The 19,487-nt window shown below is 40.4% G+C and overlaps 1 protein-coding gene and 1 long non-coding RNA gene across 4 annotated transcripts in view; both read left to right on the forward strand.

Moving 5' to 3' along the window:
- The window catches only part of ZBTB46 (zinc finger and BTB domain containing 46), a 55,532-nt gene extending 36,924 nt beyond the window's left edge, over positions 1-18,608 (forward strand). For 2 of the 3 annotated variants that reach the window (XM_033153790.1, XM_033153791.1), the window contains 2 exons: positions 445-496; positions 582-1,414. In XM_033153790.1, coding sequence (XP_033009681.1) covers positions 445-496; positions 582-1,144 — 615 coding nt within the window. In that variant the 3' untranslated portion in view covers positions 1,145-1,414. Of the gene's footprint in view, positions 1-444; positions 497-581; positions 1,415-15,201; positions 15,378-17,789 lie in introns of those variants that run through there. The other variant, XM_033153793.1, reaches the window with a different exon arrangement.
- LOC117049118 lies at positions 7,900-8,126 on the forward strand. The gene is made up of 2 exons (XR_004426915.1): positions 7,900-7,957; positions 8,005-8,126. It is a non-coding gene; the product is annotated as an uncharacterized LOC117049118 (long non-coding RNA).
- Positions 18,609-19,487: the final 879 nt, after the last annotated feature.

Raw genomic sequence — 19,487 nt, forward strand, 5'->3', positions numbered from 1 at the left:
GCATTCTGGATTAGTTGCAGTTTCCGTGTCACCTTCAAAGGTAGCCCCACGTAGAGTGCATTGCAGTAGTCCAATTGGTAAATTGCTTTGAGTTGCCTTTGGCAAGAAAAAGCAACCAATAAATTTAATAAATAATGATGATGATGACATGGCATGCTTGTGAAGCTCTCATTTCTGTACAGAATCTACTGAACACAGATATTTTAAGATCACAAAATGAACAAATATACAGATACTTAGCAGTTTGGGTATATATTGGTTATATATTTTGAGCATACTTCTAGGTACCCAAATGAAACATTGATTTGAGTAACTAAATATTTGTAATGAAAATTTGCAGAAGGAGCAGAATTACAGCCAGATTTAGTCCTTTACACATGTTAAAGTAGAGATATTTTATGTTATCTGAGTGATCATTAACATAATTGCACTTCTCTTTTGCAGGTCACCTATGATGGATTTCTAACACTGTGGCAGTTAGATAGCTCTGAAACAGGTAAATGGAAAGACGGAAGACTGTATATTAATGATTCAAAGTATAAAACTTAAAATTTAATTTTTTTTGCATTTTCTTTTTTTAGATATAAATGTGTCACAATCTGAAGATGTGGACTTAGTCCACGAGGGTTTGTTCTTGGATTCTTCTGGCCACAAGAAGCTGAGCTGTGCTTTCTGCAGAAGATTTTTTGAATGTGTGGAAAAGCTGAAGGAACACATTAAGGAACACACTTTCCCCATGATTGTCCCTTTTGATGTAGTGGACTACTCCAGGCCAATACTGGCTAGCCTTTCTGAGCACATATCTCCAGGGCAATTTGCCCGTTTCCAGTGTCCAAAGTGTCCTGCTAGCTTCACACTAAAATCCAACATGGATCGTCATGAAAAAACAATCCACTTCAACAGGAAGAAGATGCAATGCCCTCGCTGCCTGAAATTGTTCCGAGACAAGACAGACTTAAACCGGCATCTTATGTCTGTGCACTCCAGCGAACGTTCGTTTATGTGTCTTTTTTGTGGCAAGGGCTTTGGTACCCAGAAAAACCTCAGTACTCATTTAAAAGTTTGCTATCTGGGTTCTACACCGCCAGTAGCTGAAGGGTTTCTGAATCGTATTGATCAAAATCAGGAATCTGATGATGAGTAAGAAAACTGTTGGGCAATGGAGAGAGTGAGACTAAACTCTTAGAAGTGTATTTCTTAGCTACTTGACTGGGTAGTGCATTCTGCTTTGTCAGCAGTCGCAGTGCTTGGTACAGTGTGAATGCTGAATCAATGGCCAGGTAATGAAATAAAGTTGTAAACCTCTTCCCCAGGTTCTATGGTCAGGATTCAGAGAGACATAAATATAGGAGATGCTTCAGACTTCAAGAACAAATATAATTTTGTTATTCAGCAATAATAATCTTAAGAGAAAATGCTAATGCTAAAGAAAACATTTTTGTAGTCTAAACAAGATTATTCTTACAGACAGCATCCCATAGTCCCAGGGTAGTTCTGTCTGAGTTGCAGTGTCTTCTGGGTAGATATTCACTTTTATATTTTAACAGTAGGTTCAAAGGATCAAAAGGTTTTCCATTCATTTTCTCAGCACATTATTTATTAAAAACATTTCTCTACCTCCTCCCCACATTATCTGAATGCAGTATACAGCAATATTAAAATATATATCAAAAATACAGGGAGAAAATGCAACTGAATTAGTAGGACAGAGTTATAATGTACTTGGATCAACCACCAGCAGAGTTCTGGCAGCACAGATGTGGTAGAACATCTGCCTTGCATGCAGAAGGCCCCTGGTTCAATCTGCAGTATCTCTGGCTAGGGCTGGATGAAACCCCTGCCTTAGACCCTGGAGAACTGCTGCTAGTCCATTTAGACAACATTGAGCTAGATGGACCAAAGATGTGACAATGTGAGGCACTTTCCTATGTTTTTAAAAGGCATATTTTAAATAGCTTTTTTAAAAAGCAGGATTGAAGTCACCTGCTGTTGAAGCCTGCTGGATTGGTTGCACAATTCAAATATCGGCAAATGAATGCAGTGGTACCTTGCTAGACGAATGCCTCGCTAGACGAAAAACTCGCTAGACGAAAGGCATTTGCTAGCGAAAGGGTGCTTTGCAAGACGAAGTTTCCTATGGCCGCGACTCGCAAAACGAAAACGTTTTGCTGTCCTCCCCCCGTAAAGATGCGCTTCCTCCGACCGTGCTTCGCAAGATGAAATTTCCACTATACGATAGCGGAATGAATTAATTTCATCTTGCGAGGCACCACTGTATCACATTCAAATGATGTGTCATGCAGTGATCAAGAGTAAATGTTTAGTGATATGCAAATGTCATGTTTATTGTAGCTGATTAAGAATGCATTATGCCTTTAAAAAAACAACCCAGTTATCTCATTTGCATAACTTATTGAAGCAGGACTTAAAGGAGCATCCCTTTTCTTGACTCCTAGCTTCACACCTGTATATATGAGGGGTGGAATGCTAGAAAGAGTAAAGTGGGGAAACCCAAATCAAAGAACAGCATCCCCTGAAATTAATTGTGATGTCAGGTGATTGATAGGTGTCATCTTTGGCCTGCCAGGGGTCAAGAAGATAGTGATCTGGCCCACTAGCCAAAAGAGGTTCCCCACCCCTGTACTAAATGGGCCACAATATTTTCAAATATCTTCACCCTCTGCAAATTGTGTGCAGCTGTAATGAGTGTTATGAATGTTGTAATACATCTAGATGAAAGTGGATTTGGACAGTTAGGTCCCATAGAATTACTTCAAAAATGTAAAAACAACAACAACAACCCAATTTCTCTAAAATCTGTTGTTCTTCAGTTGGGTAGGTTACACTTTTTTTGAATCCTAGAAATTAGGACAGTATGAATGAGAGACAGCCATGAATATACTAACTTGTTTTTGGTGTAGCTAAAAGATGGACCTGGCTACAGAACCGCCTTGTGATAACAAGCAAAAATCTTTGGCCATCTAGAGCACACCTAAAACTGAAAACTTGCCGGCAGGTGTTATGATTCAAGGAGAAATGTTTCCCATTAATAGCTGCTTGAGAGGAATATTATGTAGAAGCTTGGAGGGGGTGTCCAGAGAAGGCCCGAAGGCTAATAGTGAATAACTGGTGGATAGAAAAGGGAAGCCTCCAAAGGAAAAAAATGATTTTGAACATTACTTATCTATATACTCCCATTCTCCTTGTGGAAAAGAACTACAACTTGCTCCACAATGTCAGATTTTTAGCCTTCAGGCCAAAGGTATTTAGAATTTATTAAACTAGTTTCCCATCTTTGTGTATTGTTGCAAGCAGTTCTCCTTTAATGGCTGTATAAAAATATTTCAAGGTGCTTCAAAAAAAAATTTTGTTCAGTGTTCAAAAGGGAGGCAGGCATTCATTTCTCATGATAATAAGAATCATATCCTCCTTAGGCTATGTTATTTCCAATTACAATTCTGGAAATTTTTTCACTTAAAATTATTGCCTCTTCTCTGCTTGATTATTAGCTTACTGACTTTGCTTTGAACAACTGTAGAGACCTCTCCCCCTTAATGCTTTTTGTTATGATGTTGTTGTTGTTGTTGTTGGTTTTGCTTTTAATTTTTTGTTGGTCCTGTAAAAATGTCCTCTAGTAAAATCATTTTAAAAGTACTTTCCACACCCTAGTCTTGTTAGGAAGTCCTGCTCTTGGGGAAAGTCATCATTTTCTTTCTTGCTGCCTGTCAGCCCATGTCTTCCTCTTTTGCTTCTCCTCTAGGACTACAGACCTACAGATATGTTAAGCACCAAATCCCTATCATTTGTAGAATAGAATGTTGAGCAAAAGTATGTGATATGTGCATAGAAGCCCCAGTAATTGGTAGAAGTGACTTCTAGTTTCACCTACCTTAGTCTTAGCTTCAGGTGCAAACTGACTACCAAGGAGATAAGTTACTACTGATTCCTCAAAATTGGTTTCTAGAGGTTCCTTAATCTCTTCAAGTTGGGTGACACTAGAAATACAATTTCTTGCTGGGGGTGGGGGGCAGAATCCAAAGCCAGTTGGGGGAAAAACTGTATTTGGACCTTTCACCTTTTGAATAACAAAACCCTTCTAAACTCTCTTACCATCTCATTCTTGACTACCAAAAATTTGTGTTTGGCAGGGCATGAGCGTGCAAGCAAATACTTTTTCTCTTCCAATTAGCACAACTAGCCTGCCATTTTACCGTCTGGCAACTGCTGAATAATTTACTTTGCTCTTTGACAAACAGTAGGTCATGAGAGAAGAAAGCACAGCAGGGCAGACAGAGATCAGCACACAGGAGTTGAGAGGGAGAAAAGGGAAAGCTCTGAAGGAATAGCTCTTTTTTATTTGCTTGCATGATTCTTATTTTTTGCTAGTAAGGAGACAACGGATAAGGTGTTGAGGCTAAAACAGAATAGCTATCCATGAATATCTCCTGTGTGTATCCCACTGAATGCAGCACATCTTGGGTGTGTGTAAAATGTTCCTAATGGGTAGTTCCTACTAGGATTTAGTGTCCTCAAAAGACTGTGGCCGTTCCATGTACTCAATCCAGACAGGAGCAGTATAGTAATATTTGCATTATAACCACCACCATTAAAAAAAAATCATAAATCCGTGAGCTGGCTTTCTGTGGTTCAGTGTTAAACAATATTAAACAAAACAAAGATATAGAAATGGCAGGTTGCTGCCTAAAGATTCAGCATAGTCTTTACCCAGAATAAAAGACTTCAGGTGGCATCAAAACATAGACAAGATGATGTTTGCCACTTTCCAAAAGTTTCTAACAGTGCCCTGATTGATTCAGACGCTACATACTGGATTATGACCCCCTAACAGCCACACACACACACCTGCCAACTAGTCTTTTTTTAAGCATTAAGCTTGAAGGAAAAAGCCGGAATCCAGAAGCTAGCTCAGTTTTTCATTAATTCTAATAAGGGTATTATGATACTGTTTCATTTAGATTGACACTGCTTGGTTTTGTTGTCATTATTTATTAGTCACTTTTCTCAGAAAAAAGAACTCCAAGTGACTTCCAAAGAAGTAGTATAACAATCTTAAGTACACAAGTATTATACTGTATATGCGCAGATAGAACTCAATCCCTCCCCCACTAAAAGATAAGCAGAAAATTAAGATTTAAAAGCCTGGGAGAAAAGGAATGTTTTTGCCTGGCACCTAAAGACAGATAATGATGGTGCCAGTCATGCCTCCCTGTGGAGAGAATTCTGTAAAGGGGGAGCCCACCATTCTGAAGGCCTGTTCTTATGTGTATAATAAAACTGCCTATCTGTAGTGAACCAAGTAATCACTAGCCATCCTGCTTCCTCTTAAAAACTGTCATGTTATAAACTGAATCCATTGCTTGAATTTATAATCCCATTTATGAAAAATATTCAGTGTATAACAGACAGTGTATTGATACAGTAGACTTATTGATTCATGTTTGATGCTGGGTGTGTTCATTTTAAACTAGAAGATTGGGTGAATTTTTATGATGTATATGATTGTAGGGATTACTCTATTGCAGGCATAGGCAAACTCGGCCCTCCAGGTGTTTTGGGACTACAACTCCCATGATCCCTAGCAAACAGCACCAGTGGTCAGGGATGATGGGAATTGTAGTCCCAAAACATCTGGAGGGCCGTGTTTGCGTATGCCTGCTCTATTGGAAAGGGTTAGCTAAGGGGAGTCATTGGACAAGTACAAGTAATTTGAGAATACCACCACCCCGGAATTGTTTCCTTGTGTTTCCACTGTATCCTTGAGATTATAGAAAAGAAGTGCTATTTCACAGCAGTAAATCCAATGAAATTTAGCACATGCTTTGCTCAGTTAAGCAGGTGTGCTTTAAGGGCAGCAGCACAGTGAACATTCCTGCTCCATTATACATTATAATTTATGTATATTTTAAAACATCTTAACATTTAGTTCTGCTATGGTCCTGATTGTGCAAATCAAATTTAATTGATTAGGGCTGTGTTGTTATGCCCTCTTGAGGATAAAGGAGGCAGTTTTAACCTTCTGAGAGTGGTCATCATGTTGCAAATGAAGTAAAAGTTTATTATTACTGGTAGTAAGAAACTTGCGTGAGTAGTAAGTAAGGCTTCAGTCCTAATCCATTTACCTGAGAATCCGCCCCAGTAGTGCTTGCTTATGAGTATACATGGTTAGGGTTGTACTATAAATTGTAAAAGGTAAAGGTAAAGGGACCCCTGACTGTTAGGTCCAGTCGCGGACGACTCAGGGGTTGTGGCGCTCATCTTGCTTTACTGGCCGAGGGAGCTGGCGTACAGCTTCCAGGTCATGTGGCCAGCATGACTAAGCCGCTTCTGGCGAACCAGAGCAGTGCACAGAAACGCTGTTTACCTTCCCGCCAGAGTGGTACCTATTTATCTACTTGCACTGCATGCTTTCAAACTGCTAGGTTGGCAGGAGCAGGGACCGAGCAACAGCAGCTCACCCTGTCACGTGGATTTGAACCGCCGACCTTCCGATTGGCAAGCCCTAGGCTCTGTGATTTAACTCACAGCGCCACCCACGTCCCTATAAATTGTAATAAAGCTCCAATCTAGTGTGCTACAATTATTCTACCAAAGAGGTTTTCTATTTTTAAAAAAGTAAAGCCATAAAAAGTACCTCAGAAACAATACTTGAACACTATGTTTTGATAACAATAACACTTTTAACATGCAAAAGTATGCATTTTGTATGTATGTATGTCATAGCTGTCAACCTTTCCCTTTTCTTGCGAGGAATCCTATTCGGAATAAGGGAATTTCCCTTAAAAAAGGGGAAAAGTTGACAGCTATGATGTATGTATGTATGTATGTATGTATGTATGTATGAATATATTAGCAAAGTGAATGATTTCTGAAACCTTTAAAGTTTAACAGCACTACTTGTAAATAAATGTTCATTATTATGGTGCTATTTACAGAGTGTTGCTCTATCATTGTTTTGATGACACTGATAATGACTCTTATAATCTAATTGGGATGCAGTGCAGCAGTATCTTAACACAAACCCAAATGAAACGAATTATTCTTTTGTACAAATCCAGTGCTTGCAAAGGTAACTGGATAAAAGAAAGGTGGAATGGGTGGAGGAGTTCTTGACACCCCCCCATTCAGGTGAGGGGTGAGCCCGATTTCTTTTTTGACAAAGACAAGTTACGTACCCACTAGCAAATCAAACACTGCTTCAACAGTGAATCTTGCCTCTTCTACCATTCATTCCTGTTTTACACGACGACACCCATTTTTATTTTCTAAAGCACTGGATGCATCTGACCATCCACCATCTTAAACATTTTTTAAAATAGCTTTTATTAGAGCACAAAACTGGTCAGGGGATTGAAGTGGTATTTCTTGGTGACATGAAGGACACCAGCCAGTCAGTGCTGTTTACAGTTCACTTCTCTTGCAAATCTCTTGTATATTTTAATTGTGTTTATTAGACAAAAAGTATGCTATAAATGCCTGTACTATAGCACCTTTACTAAACTATTAAATACTTCCAGATATGTTTATTGTCACTACTGTGAAATTCAGAAATAAGCTGTGGAATGAATGTAATTTCTAGTGGTGCTCTATTTTACAGAGCTAGAAATATGTGCATATTTGAAGTGGGGATTGTTTTAAATAAAATTTTAATTGAAAAATGTATTAACTGTTGCCTCTCCTTGACCAATGCATTGCCACGTTTGCTTGAGGAGGAAAGTTCTTTTTGCTGACAAAGAAATTAATTATAAGTAATCCAAAATTTTAGGCAGTGAAGGATAGGCGTGCCTGGCGTGCTCTGGTCCATGGGGTCACGAAGAGCCGGACACGACTGAACGACTGAACAACAACAACAAAAAATCCAAAACTTTAAGCACCTAGAGTCCTAGACCAATAAAATACCAGTAGTACATAGTAAAGAATTTTCTAGTCTAGTTTGCTGGTCCTGATAACCTGGATACAGTAATGTGATTTCTTAAGGCACTTAAGGTCCCATCTGCCTTTCAAAAATGTAAATTGGTATATTGTATTTTTCATTTGGTTGTGCATATCTCTGTTTTATAGAAAAGATAAAAACAAGGTTTGTAAATAAATTAATACAGCAAACTGAACTTTCTTCCCTGGATTCTGCTGTGCTGCATTGTGGAGAACTCTGCTTTGGATTTTAACTAGTCAGTTAAGGCTGCAGTCCTATGCACACTTACCTGACAGTAAGTCGCATTGCATTTATAACTTCTGAGTAGACATGTGTAGCATTGCACTACAACCATGTCTAATAATGCCTACTTGAAATGCAGCTGCATGCAAGCTGCTCCCAATGGCAAGTTTAACTTCCCATGTAATATAATGTTTGTGTATTTCTATTTTCTGTGAGCCATCTCACAGACATGCAAATACAGTAAGTAAGTAAGTAAGTAAGTAAGTAAGTAAGTAAGTAAGTAAGTAGGTGATAGTTGGTGCATCTGACTTGTGATGCATTTTCACCACGTCTAGCTTAGCATGGATGGCCAGCATGGTTCTCTCCAGGTGTTGTTGGCCTTCAACTCCTATCAGCTTCAACCCACAAGGCCATTGGTTAGGGATGATGGGAGTTGTAATCCAGCAAAATATAAAGATCCATGGGTTCCCTATACCTGTTCTGCAACATTAAACCAGCCATGGGAGAAAGCTGTCTGACCAAGCTCATTTCTGTGGTATATGGAGGCTATGAGCAGAATTAAAAGCAAGCACTATCTTCATAGTTCCAACATGAATTATATCCTAGGATAGTTAACTTTAAAAAACAGCTCCAGCTGTTCCAGACTTTACAAATGCAGGGTGCACACACAGAGATTCTATTTCAATCAGAATTTCGGCCCAGTTTCAGCACAGAAACTGCCTTGGTTGCCCTCAGTCAGAACAGAAATGGGAAAGGTGTCCCTATTAATTCTCCTTGATCTTTCAATAGCTTTTGATACCACTGACTTTGCTATCCTTCTGGAGCAGCTGTCCCAGTTAGGGGGTAGGTGACACTGCTTTGCCCTACTTGTATGATCGTTTCGAGAGGGTGATGCATGGCAAGTGGTCTTCGGCCCCTAGAGGCTTCAGTGTGGAGTTCCTCGGGGTTCAATGTAATCCCCTTTGGTGTTTAACATCTACAGGAAACTGTAGATGTTTAAACTGTTGTCAGCAATATGCTGATGACATACAGCTCTACTTCTCCTTTACATCTGCAGGTGAGGCAGTGGATGTGTTGGACCGTTGTCTTGCTTCAGTAATGAACTAGATGAGAGCCAGCAAACTGAAGCTCAATTCTAATAAGACTAGGCACTGTTAGTGGGTGGTTCCCTAGACTGGATAGGTGGGAGCTTGCTTGCTCTTAAGGGGGTAACACTCCATCTGAAGGAGTGGGTACATTGCTTGGGGGTTCTCCTGGATCTTTTGCTGTTGCTTGAGGCTCAGGTGGCCTGAGTGGCATGGAGTGCTTTCCATCAGTTCAGCTGGTGGCCCAGCTGCACCCCTATCTGGACAGGGATAGCCTAACCTCTGCCGTCTATACACTGCTGACCTCTAGGTTAGATTACTGCAATGCGTTATGCGTAGGGCTGCCTCTGAAGAAGGTTTGGAAACTTCAGCTGTTGCAGAATTCAGCGGTCAGGTTGCTCAATGGAGCAATATTATACTGATCCTTGCCCAACTGCACTGGCTGCCAATTAGTTTCTAGGCCCAATTCAAAGTGCTGAATTGGACCCATAAAGCCTTAAACATCTCAGGACCTCAATAGCTCAAGGACCACCTCTACCCAAATGAACTGACCTAGACCCCGAGATCACCCACCACCTGAGGCCCTTCGTCATGTGCCTCCTCCATGAGAAATCTGAAGGGTGGCAACACGAGAATGGGCCTTTTCTGCAGTGGAATACCCTCCCCAGGGAGGCTTGCCTAGTGCCTTCACTGTACATCTTTAGGCGCCAGGCAAAAACATTCCTCTTCAACCAGGCCTTTCCCTGATTAACATTATGTGTCCTTTTAAATGTGTTGTGGAAGCAAGGTGGTTATTGTTTTGTTCTTGTTTTTATTATTTTGTGTTTTTTATTTTATTTTTATGCTGTGAACCACCCTAAGATCTTTGAATGAAGGACGGTATGCAAATTTAATAAATAAATAAAATAAATATATAAACAGTAGCTTTGAGAGTTGCTGAAGATGGTATGATTTCAGTAGCCATTGGAATGATTCACTTGCACACTCACTCACTCACTCACTCTCAGGTTTTTTGAAAGACTACAAAAACCTGAAAAACCTATGAATAGAGATTATAATCAGATGAGATATCCACAGTTTTAGCTGCCGTAGCTCTGTTATACGACCTTCTGCTCGTGGTTGGATTAATGAAGCTTTGAGAAATTAACCAATTACATGGCTGTCACTTTCTTTGTAAAGTTGCTTGTTCTGTGGCTGTGGCTGAATAGTTTTTAAAATAGCAGTGAAGTTGAAGTGCAGGCTGTAGGTAACCCTCAGTGACCTTTACTTGAACGGCTTATAGTTTGTTCATTTTGTCTAGACTTTTTAGTAACTGGTTTATTATGAACCTATCTAATACAAGCCATTTATTTTGTCTAGTCCACTGCTAGTGAAGAGGGGCAACTGGAGAGGGGCTATCACTATAACTTGATCCCGTTTGCTGAACACTACTTTATAAGAGTGAATTAGTTCAGTGGTGTTTGGATATTAAGAAGACAGGTTGTATTGGGTGTAGTGAGATGAATTTCTTAAACATTAAATAAGAGCAGGCTAAGAATTAGAATGCACAGTTAGATTAACTCTTAAACTTTGGTATAGAATTATAAATCCTTAAATATTTATTTTGACTGATAACGGGTGTTTGGGTGTGATAATATCGTACATCTATTTCAAATTGTGCTTGTAGTACTGCTTGACGAAATAATACAATCTTAACTTGGTTCTCCCTCTGTTGTGTGAATGGACTGCTGTTGCAGAAACTGATTTACTCAACTGGGTTGCAATATAGTGGTTCCCGAGTGTATATAAATTAAGAAAAACCAAGCATCTACCTGTGAAAGGAAGTGTATGATCATTCAATATTATTTTATTCAATTTACTTGAGATTTAACAGCCAAGGTGCTAAAAGCATCAGTTCTGCTGTCTCTATTTTCTAATCATGACTCTTTAGTTTCTACCTAGTTTAGTTTCACTTGTTTCCATTTGAAGCTTGTGGTGACTCACTTAATTTGAGAATTAGCAAATGGTCTGTTTAGGGCAAAATTTGACATTAAATGTGTTGCTCCTGTGAACTCACATCTCTCAGGTCCATGTTTGATGCTAATTAATGAACTTCCTGACACATGGCACCTCTGTTCAAACAGTATTTGAATAGAATGAAACCATTGGGAGGATAAGATAAGGAAACATGAACATTAGTGTTTGAAGTAGGTATATGTGCCAATCATGAAGGTGTTCCAGTTGAAAATGGTCTTTGTATGACATTCGGTGTGTATTGTGTGCAGCAGCCCTGAGACTCTCCCATGGTGACTGTTCTCTGTTCCCCTGTTGCAACTGCTCATCCCTTAGTCTCCAAACCTTTATCTTCATTCTCTCTTGCCTCCCTTCTTTTGCCAATAAACTCCCACCTCTTGTAAGGTGGACTATTTGCAGTTGTATATGCAAATTTACATTCTTTGTATAAGTCTTTAATTGGGATTCCCTTTTATAAAAGAGGAAATCAGCAGAATGCATACAGTCTGCGTATTGATCACAATATTGTTTGTTTCTTCTATGTAAAAGGCATTTTTCCTTCCATTATCTGTAGTGTAATCATCCTATGGAGATTTTGTTTGCCACCTTGATTTTTCCTGCAGACTCCCAAACTTGACCATTAGGACCCAAATCTTTGGTACTAGCAAAATTGGTTTTGTAAAATTTATCATTTTTATTTGTAAAAAAAACTTACACTCTGCTCTTTGTCCTGTGACTCCAGGTTAAAACATTAATTTCATAAAATAATAAATGTTAAGAACAAATAATAACAATAATAATAATACCTGTAACACAAATAATAGAATAAAATCAGCCTTTCACTTTCCTGAATTTAAGTGTCCCACTACCTTAAAAAGTCTGATGAAAAGACAAGTCTTCATCTGGTGCGTAAAGTTGGATAACATTGGTTCCAACTAAATCTCTAGAGGGGAGCTTGTTCCACTGCAGGGGTGCTATTATGGAGAAGGCCATCTGGGTTTAATCAAGGTTTACCATTATGATTTAATAGGTGATATTTTAAGATAAAGCAGTACAGAACAGAGTGAATATTTAGATAAAAAGAATATTGTGATATCTTAAAGACTAATAAATTTATTATGGCATGATGACATAATAAATTTTTTAGTCTTTAAGGACTTTGTTGTTTTTGCTGTTGCAGACTTACATGGCTATCCCTCTGGAAGTTGTTAATTTAAATAGATGATTACCTTTCAATAAATAAGATCCAAGCTGCTGTTTTCACCTGTTTAGTATAGTTAGTGCATATTCCACTTCCAACCTTATTTGGAGGGGGAACCATTTACCCAGCTGCTCTGTAGAGTCTGTTGGCAAATTAGACCCCGGGGCTCTCATTACTGCAGTTTCCCTAGAGTCTATCTGAGTGCTCATCTCTAAAAGCAGGACAACAAGGAGAAGCACTACTGATAGTCCAAAAAGATTATGTGAATTTTTCATCCAAAATATTCAGAAAGTCACAAAGGGGAGTACTACAATCCCAATAATTTAACACAAGATATTGTTTGCTATTGCTGGTACACTCTCTCTGTTTGCAGCAGTGAAAATGATTTATAGGTGGCTGCTATTAGATAAGTGTGGAACCCTTTTGTTGTTTTTTGGTCAACGCGTGATTCTGCATTTGAAAGGTTAACAGCGATGTTACCCCACAAGCGCCATTTCAATTTGGGGCAAGTCCAGGATTATAAAATGAGATCCCGCATGCAGTCGTTGGTGTGTTGCATTTACGGTTCACTGGCTCACAGCAAGTTATTTCTGGCCTGATTCCAAGCATCAGGTCATTGTTGCTAAGGCGAGCTCTGCCTGAACACCAGACACCTGCACATAGGACAAGTAATAGAGGATGTGCTTTAGCAAATAGTTACTTCTTTTTCTTGGTGTTTCATCAGACCTCGGAGATATAGAACTAACCATCTTCAGCTACAGCAAAGTATTTGACAGTCCCACCAGAAAAACCTTTCTGATGAAGCAGCTACTTGTTTCTGCACTGACACGGTGATAGCTGTATGGGTCTCTAATCAGTACAAAGCTGTTGCAGCTTAAATCAATACATTTGCTTGTACAGAATTTCAGACCTTGAGACTATCCTGCCCTAATAAGAAGCATCTGCTGTTGAGATTTTTTTTTTTGCTAATTCCTGCTATTGGGTGTTAGTACACACCACAGCAAAATAATATTGGGTATATGCTTACTTCATTCTTGGAACTGGCCAGGCCTTCTGGGCTTCACCATAGCCCAGCATGCACTGAGAGTGCAACCCTAGGCTAGAACACACCCAGTATTTCAGTATTTTTCCATGATAGTTTGTTACAGGGGAATATTAGTAATGTAGGTAAAGATTGATTCGGGTGGTTCCCCCCCCCCCCCGAAATTCATCTGCTTCCACTGGCATTTATTCATATTTTTAAAAAGAGTATGCCCTCTCTTTGAAATAGTGTAAATCATTTCAAGCCAACAGTCTTCTCAATGGTAAATCTTGGAAGCTTATTGTGGTTCCCGATATATTGTGTTATGAAACTGTGCAGATTTATTGAGATGAATCTCTGTGGCACAGTGGGTCAATGCATATGACTGTTAACCAGAAGGTTGGTGGTTGGAGTCCACCCGAGACAGTGTTCAAAACCTCCATTGTTCTAGGCGCATTTTGCGACCGGTTATTTCATTAGTGCAAGCATTTTCTGAGCTCTGGGCACAGTACTGTGCCTAAGATTTAAGATTAAAACTGCAGAGTAGAAAGAAAGGAGGACCTTTTTCTGCCTCCCTACTTCCAGCTACTCTCTGAAGACTAGAAAACACATGCTCTTAAGAATATTAGGGGAGTGGGCTGGGGAAGGACTATACCATGTGAAAAATGAACATAATATTTTCGCTGCAGTTCATTCATTTTCAGCTTTGTACTTTTGTTATAAAAAAAGTGCACCTAGGTATTCCATTCTTGTGCCCATAACCTAGGTTTAAGGTACTATTTAGCTCCCAGCTTTCATATCTCAGTTTCTAACGCTGCCCAAGTATGGTTGTGGGCAGGATTCCTGTATTGCAGGGGGTTGGACTAGATCACCCTTGGGATCCCTTCCAACTCTTCCTTTCTATGATTCCTGAGTAGCCTTCCTGTACCCATGAAATACACACAGAAGAGCACAGCTTGTCTTTATAAGAGTTGGCCAACTTTCCATGAGGAAAGACAATGAACCTTAACTTAGTGTTAGTCTATTTATAAAGGGTTACGTCTCTATAAGAACACTTCAGTGGTATACAACAACAAAAGGAACAACAATTAAGATGCCCAGTGCATACCTCCTGCTCTGTCACATCATTCTGTTCCATGTGGAGCAGTTTTTCTGTGATTCATCATTGTGATAGTTGTATCTGTCTTTATAATTGTATATTTTATTGTTGTAACCCACCATGGGACATTATGGTGAAGGGTGGGTAAGAAATCTTTTAAATTAATAAATAAATGTATGAGCTTTTGTGTGCATGCACACGAAAGCTTATACCAAGAACAAACTTAGTTGGTCTCTAAGGTGCTACTGGAAGGAATTTTTTATTTTGTTTTGACTATGGCAGACCAACACGGCTACCTGCCTGTAAATAAATGTAATTCTAATTAAATATGGGAATGGTCCTATAAATTTTGCTGTTGTTGTTCAGTCGTTCAGTCGTGTCCGACTCTTCGTGGTCCTATAAATATGGGCCTTAAATATGGGACTGGTGTGTAAGTCTATAAGATTACAGCAAGAATACTAAAAACCTTGCTACAAAAGAAGTTTCTGAAGCTTTGCCCTTGGTGCCCTTGATGCTCATTAGAACAGAGCTTTTCTCTTGGTCTGTTGGATAAGGAGTTAGTTGTGTGTCTGCTCAAGAACAGGACTGTGCTAGAGTTGTAACCTGCACTGTGTTGTGTTTCTCTTCCAGTAAACGAATTCACGGTGATCAGAAAGAAGTTCAAATGCCCCTACTGCAGTTTCTCAGCCATGCACCAGTGCATCCTGAAGAGGCATATGCGATCCCACACTGGAGAACGACCCTACCCTTGTGAAATTTGTGGGAAGAAATTCACCCGCCGGGAGCACATGAAACGGCATACCTTGGTAAGTTTGGAGCCTTTGGAGTTGCTCCGAAGGGCAGGGGACAGCTGGGAAACGCAGGAGGGGTTTGCGATTGAGAAAATGAAATGTGGTGTTTTACGTGCACATGTTCCTTTGTCTGTCCGTGAAAGGAAGAGAAAGTGAAAGTGAACTTGCAAGGCTTTGTTCCTCCCATTTTGTGGTCATTGCATGGAAAGAGGAATCAGCTGCTTGGGGAGCCCATATGGTTCAAAGGAAGAAGACATGTTTTAATTCAGGGAGATGGGATGGGTCGGTTGACACTGGGTCTCTTACAACAATTCTGTGTTTGGACACTGTCCATATGAAAGTGTTTGATACCAGTCATAGAAATGTAAGCCAGATCTTTCTCGTTGCATTGCTGCTATTCTTGTTAACCCTTGAGCCAAATGCATGATGGATTTTCTCACTATGAGATGTATTGAAGGGAGGTGTATGTATATGTTGTCCTGCTTTTTCTTATGGGCTGTTGGGCCCAACAAATTGTCATGACAGATGACAGTGATGTTTGTTAAAAGTCTGTAAGGATGTAAAGAAACATCATTGTCAAGCTGCGTATCGATCAGCTGGCAATCAAAATGCTTTTTAAGAGGTTGCATGCTCCGGAGCATCCACATACCCTAAAAAACAAGAAGGCGACTTCATATATTTCTGTGTGGACCTTATTCTTGCTCTTAATTTAGTTCAATGCTGTGTGCTCCTGCCCCTCCCACAGCTGAACTGCACATCTCCTGCGTTAGGACTAGCAGTTAACATACTCACCCACCCACTTCTATTATTTGGGTACAAGATATTGTACTATTATCCTCAGCTGCACTAATGCCACCTTAACATTCAGCAGATTTCCCCACCTTCTAGAAAGGCATTGGCTAATATGGGCTCTGGTCAAGTTAGTGGTTCCATAATTTGCTGTCTGAAGTCCAAGTGAAATTTGGGTTCTCTTATTATCAGAAATACAGACCGAACTGTCTCTTTGGTAGAGCTGGTCTTCAAACATTTTTTTACACCTTTTGGTAAGAGGATTGAAGGATAGAAGCCATGTACTTGAGTAACTAAGCTTTTGGTTGTGAAGGGGAAATACTGTACCTGCTTCCTTCTGTGTGGTGTCCAAAAGGTACATCAGCCTGTACTTTCTGCAGACAGCCTGTCTTTCCCCCAGCTGCCTCCTGATAGGACTTTCTTTTCCCCTTTGAGGGGAAAGTTTGTTATATAGTCAGCTGATACACCACTGTCTGCCTAAGGCAGGTGCAAATGCTGCATCTTAGTTTGCCAAATGGCGGCATTTATAGACAAGATGGGCAGCTAGCCTGCACTGCTGAAGCAGCAATATTGAAGGGGCTTCTGTTATCTGTTGCCATAGTACCCAAAACCCCACTGCCTTCTCCTTCCTTCCATGAATGCTTGTCCATTCGGATGAGTGCCCAGCCATCTGGTTGTGGGACTGGTTGCTCCCTGAGATGCCCCTTGATTTGCATCCTTTGGGGTGGAGTTAGTCATATGCCACTCAGTAGCCCCAGAGCTTCATCCAGTCTGTCTGTCTGTCTGTCTGTCTGTCTGTCTGTCTGTCTCTCTCTCTCTCTCTCTCTCTCTCTCTCTGGCCTGTTCTTCTTTTAAAAAACGTAAACATCTTATTTTGCTAATTGAATTTCAGGTACATTTTTATCACTATAATTATAAGGAGTATAAACTGTAGTTTGTTGTTACATGGTACCGGGGGTGGGGAGGAACCCCGCACAAGGAACAAATGTGGACTTCTTGCAGTGTTTTATTTTTGTCATTTCAAATGTTATTATATTTAATTTGTAGATTGCCTTGCCTTATGAGGCTCAGGGCAGATAATAACCATTACATTTGAAAACAAAACAAAATTAAATTAAATTAAAATAATCTACCCTAGTTTAACCCTAGACACTAAATCCTAGATCAAAACAAACATTGATATGGTACTTCTTCAAGATTATAAAATCTTTTTAGCCACTTTTGGTAGTATGGGTTCTGTGACTGATAAGTAAAAAGGGGCACACAGACAGGAGATTGTCAATTTTGAATTTTTGTTATGAACCTTCCAGTGCTAAAATGAGCATTGACTGATCATCCTAATCTGTGCAAGGGTAACTAAAATATAGCTTCTGAAACTCATAGCCTTGTTTAGAGGCAACACAGTGGCATGTTCTGCTTGTATGCTTTCAAGGTTTCCTGCATCTATTCCTGATGGTTGGCAGACAAAGTCACGTTAGAACAAAATGAAGAAATTAGAGACAGCTGCTTTAAAAAGAAAAACAAAAAAACTTCACTATTTGTTGCAGTGTGACCTAGCTGCCATTGCACCATAAAGTCTCTTACTTGCTGACCTACCTGCCTTAACTTTGTCTCCCCCCCTCCACTCCCCTTATCAAGGTCCACAGCAAAGACAAAAAATACGTCTGCAAAGTGTGCAACCGAGTGTTTATGTCTGCAGCCAGCGTGGGGATTAAGCACGGTTCCCGCCGCCATGGCATTTGCACAGATTGTTCTGGCCAAGGCATGGCCAGCCACTTAGATGCCAGCGGAGGAGATGGCTCCCCAGATGAATTGTACGGCACAGAGGAAGGCCCATATATGGAAGATCCTGACGACCTCAAAGCCGAAGGAGATGAAGACATGGGGGGTGACGATGACATAAAATGGAAAGATGACATAGAAATTTCACAAGACGACGTGATTTTGGAAGATGACAAAGATGACATTGACTCTCCACAGGAGAATGAAAACTCTGAGGATACTGACAAGGATTTCACATGGATTTCTTAGGGATTTTTGTTCTGCTCAATCTGTTTGGGATGGGGTAGGGAAGAGGAAGGTTGTGTTGGGAAAGCTCAAGTAGCCTTGCTAATGTCCTTGTGTACAAAATGTCTTGTGTATGGAGGATTTCCCCCCCCCCCAAGCAAACAAGCTCTTTATTTGTTCCCTCCAGACACTGTATCAGCAAACATTTCCCCGTAACGTTTCCACTTTCTTACCTGTTGCCCTTCACATGGTCCTGAAATGCTTAGAACCATGTCCTTGTCTTTCAGTGAGAGCCAACTAGATTGTATACAGGCGCCATGGAGCTTCCACCCTCAAATGTTCTTCTACTGTCAGCTTGAAATATGGAGGACTCTTACTTCTCAAACAATAATTACCAAAACATTTTTAAACAATTCTGCTTCCAGCAGCAAGGGATTTGCGAGAAGCTTACCCATGGTAAAGTCCAGGACGTGGGTGGTGCTGTGGTCTAAACCCCTGAGCCTCATGGGCTTGCCAATTGGAAGGTCGGTGGTTCGAATCCCCGCGATGGGGTGAGCTCCCGTTGCTCGGTCCCAGCTCCTGCCAACCTAGCAGTTCAAAAGCACGCCAGTGCAAGTAGATAAATAGGTACCACTCCGGTGGGAAGGTAAACGGCGTTTCCATGTGCTCTGGTTTCCATCACTGTGTTCTGTTGCGCCAGAAGCGGTTTAGTCATGCTGGCCACACAACCTGGAAAGCTGTCTGTGGACAAATGCCAGCTCCCTCGGCCTGAAAGCGAGATGAGCACCGCAACCCCATACGCTTTTGACTGAACTTAACCGTCCAGGGGTCCTTCACCTTTTTTTTCCTTTTCTTTTTTACCTTACCCATGGTAAACAGAGCAGTGTGAGCATTTCAGAACTTTCCCCTTTAATAATGCAACTCTTTCAGTAAGCCAGAGAGATCAATAGCCTTTCAGGTCTGTAGCCTTCATAGAACTGGGACACTTGCCCTCAGGTCAATTGAGCAAAGGATTCAGTTGCCCATTGGCATATGTAATATAAAGATACCCTCCTCTGAGGTTTGATTTGTGATGCTCTATGATGCAGGAATATTTGCTGCAAAAGTGTCCCCTAGTGGCCAAGTCTTGTAAATGCACTTTTCTTCTGGTGTGGCTGTCTTTCTCTCTTGTTCAGTGACATATGGCAATATTCAGCGTACCACCTTCTTTGCCAAGTTCTGCCGAGCTCTGTTAGGACGTACCCATGTGGGGTATTTTTTGTCAGGTCTTGGACACATTAATTTTTCACGGCAAGTGTACCAATCCCTGCTATCCCACACATTTGTGTC

Source organism: Lacerta agilis, chromosome 6 (genome assembly GCF_009819535.1).
Source record: "Lacerta agilis isolate rLacAgi1 chromosome 6, rLacAgi1.pri, whole genome shotgun sequence".
Classification (NCBI taxonomy): Eukaryota; Metazoa; Chordata; class Lepidosauria; order Squamata; family Lacertidae; genus Lacerta; species Lacerta agilis.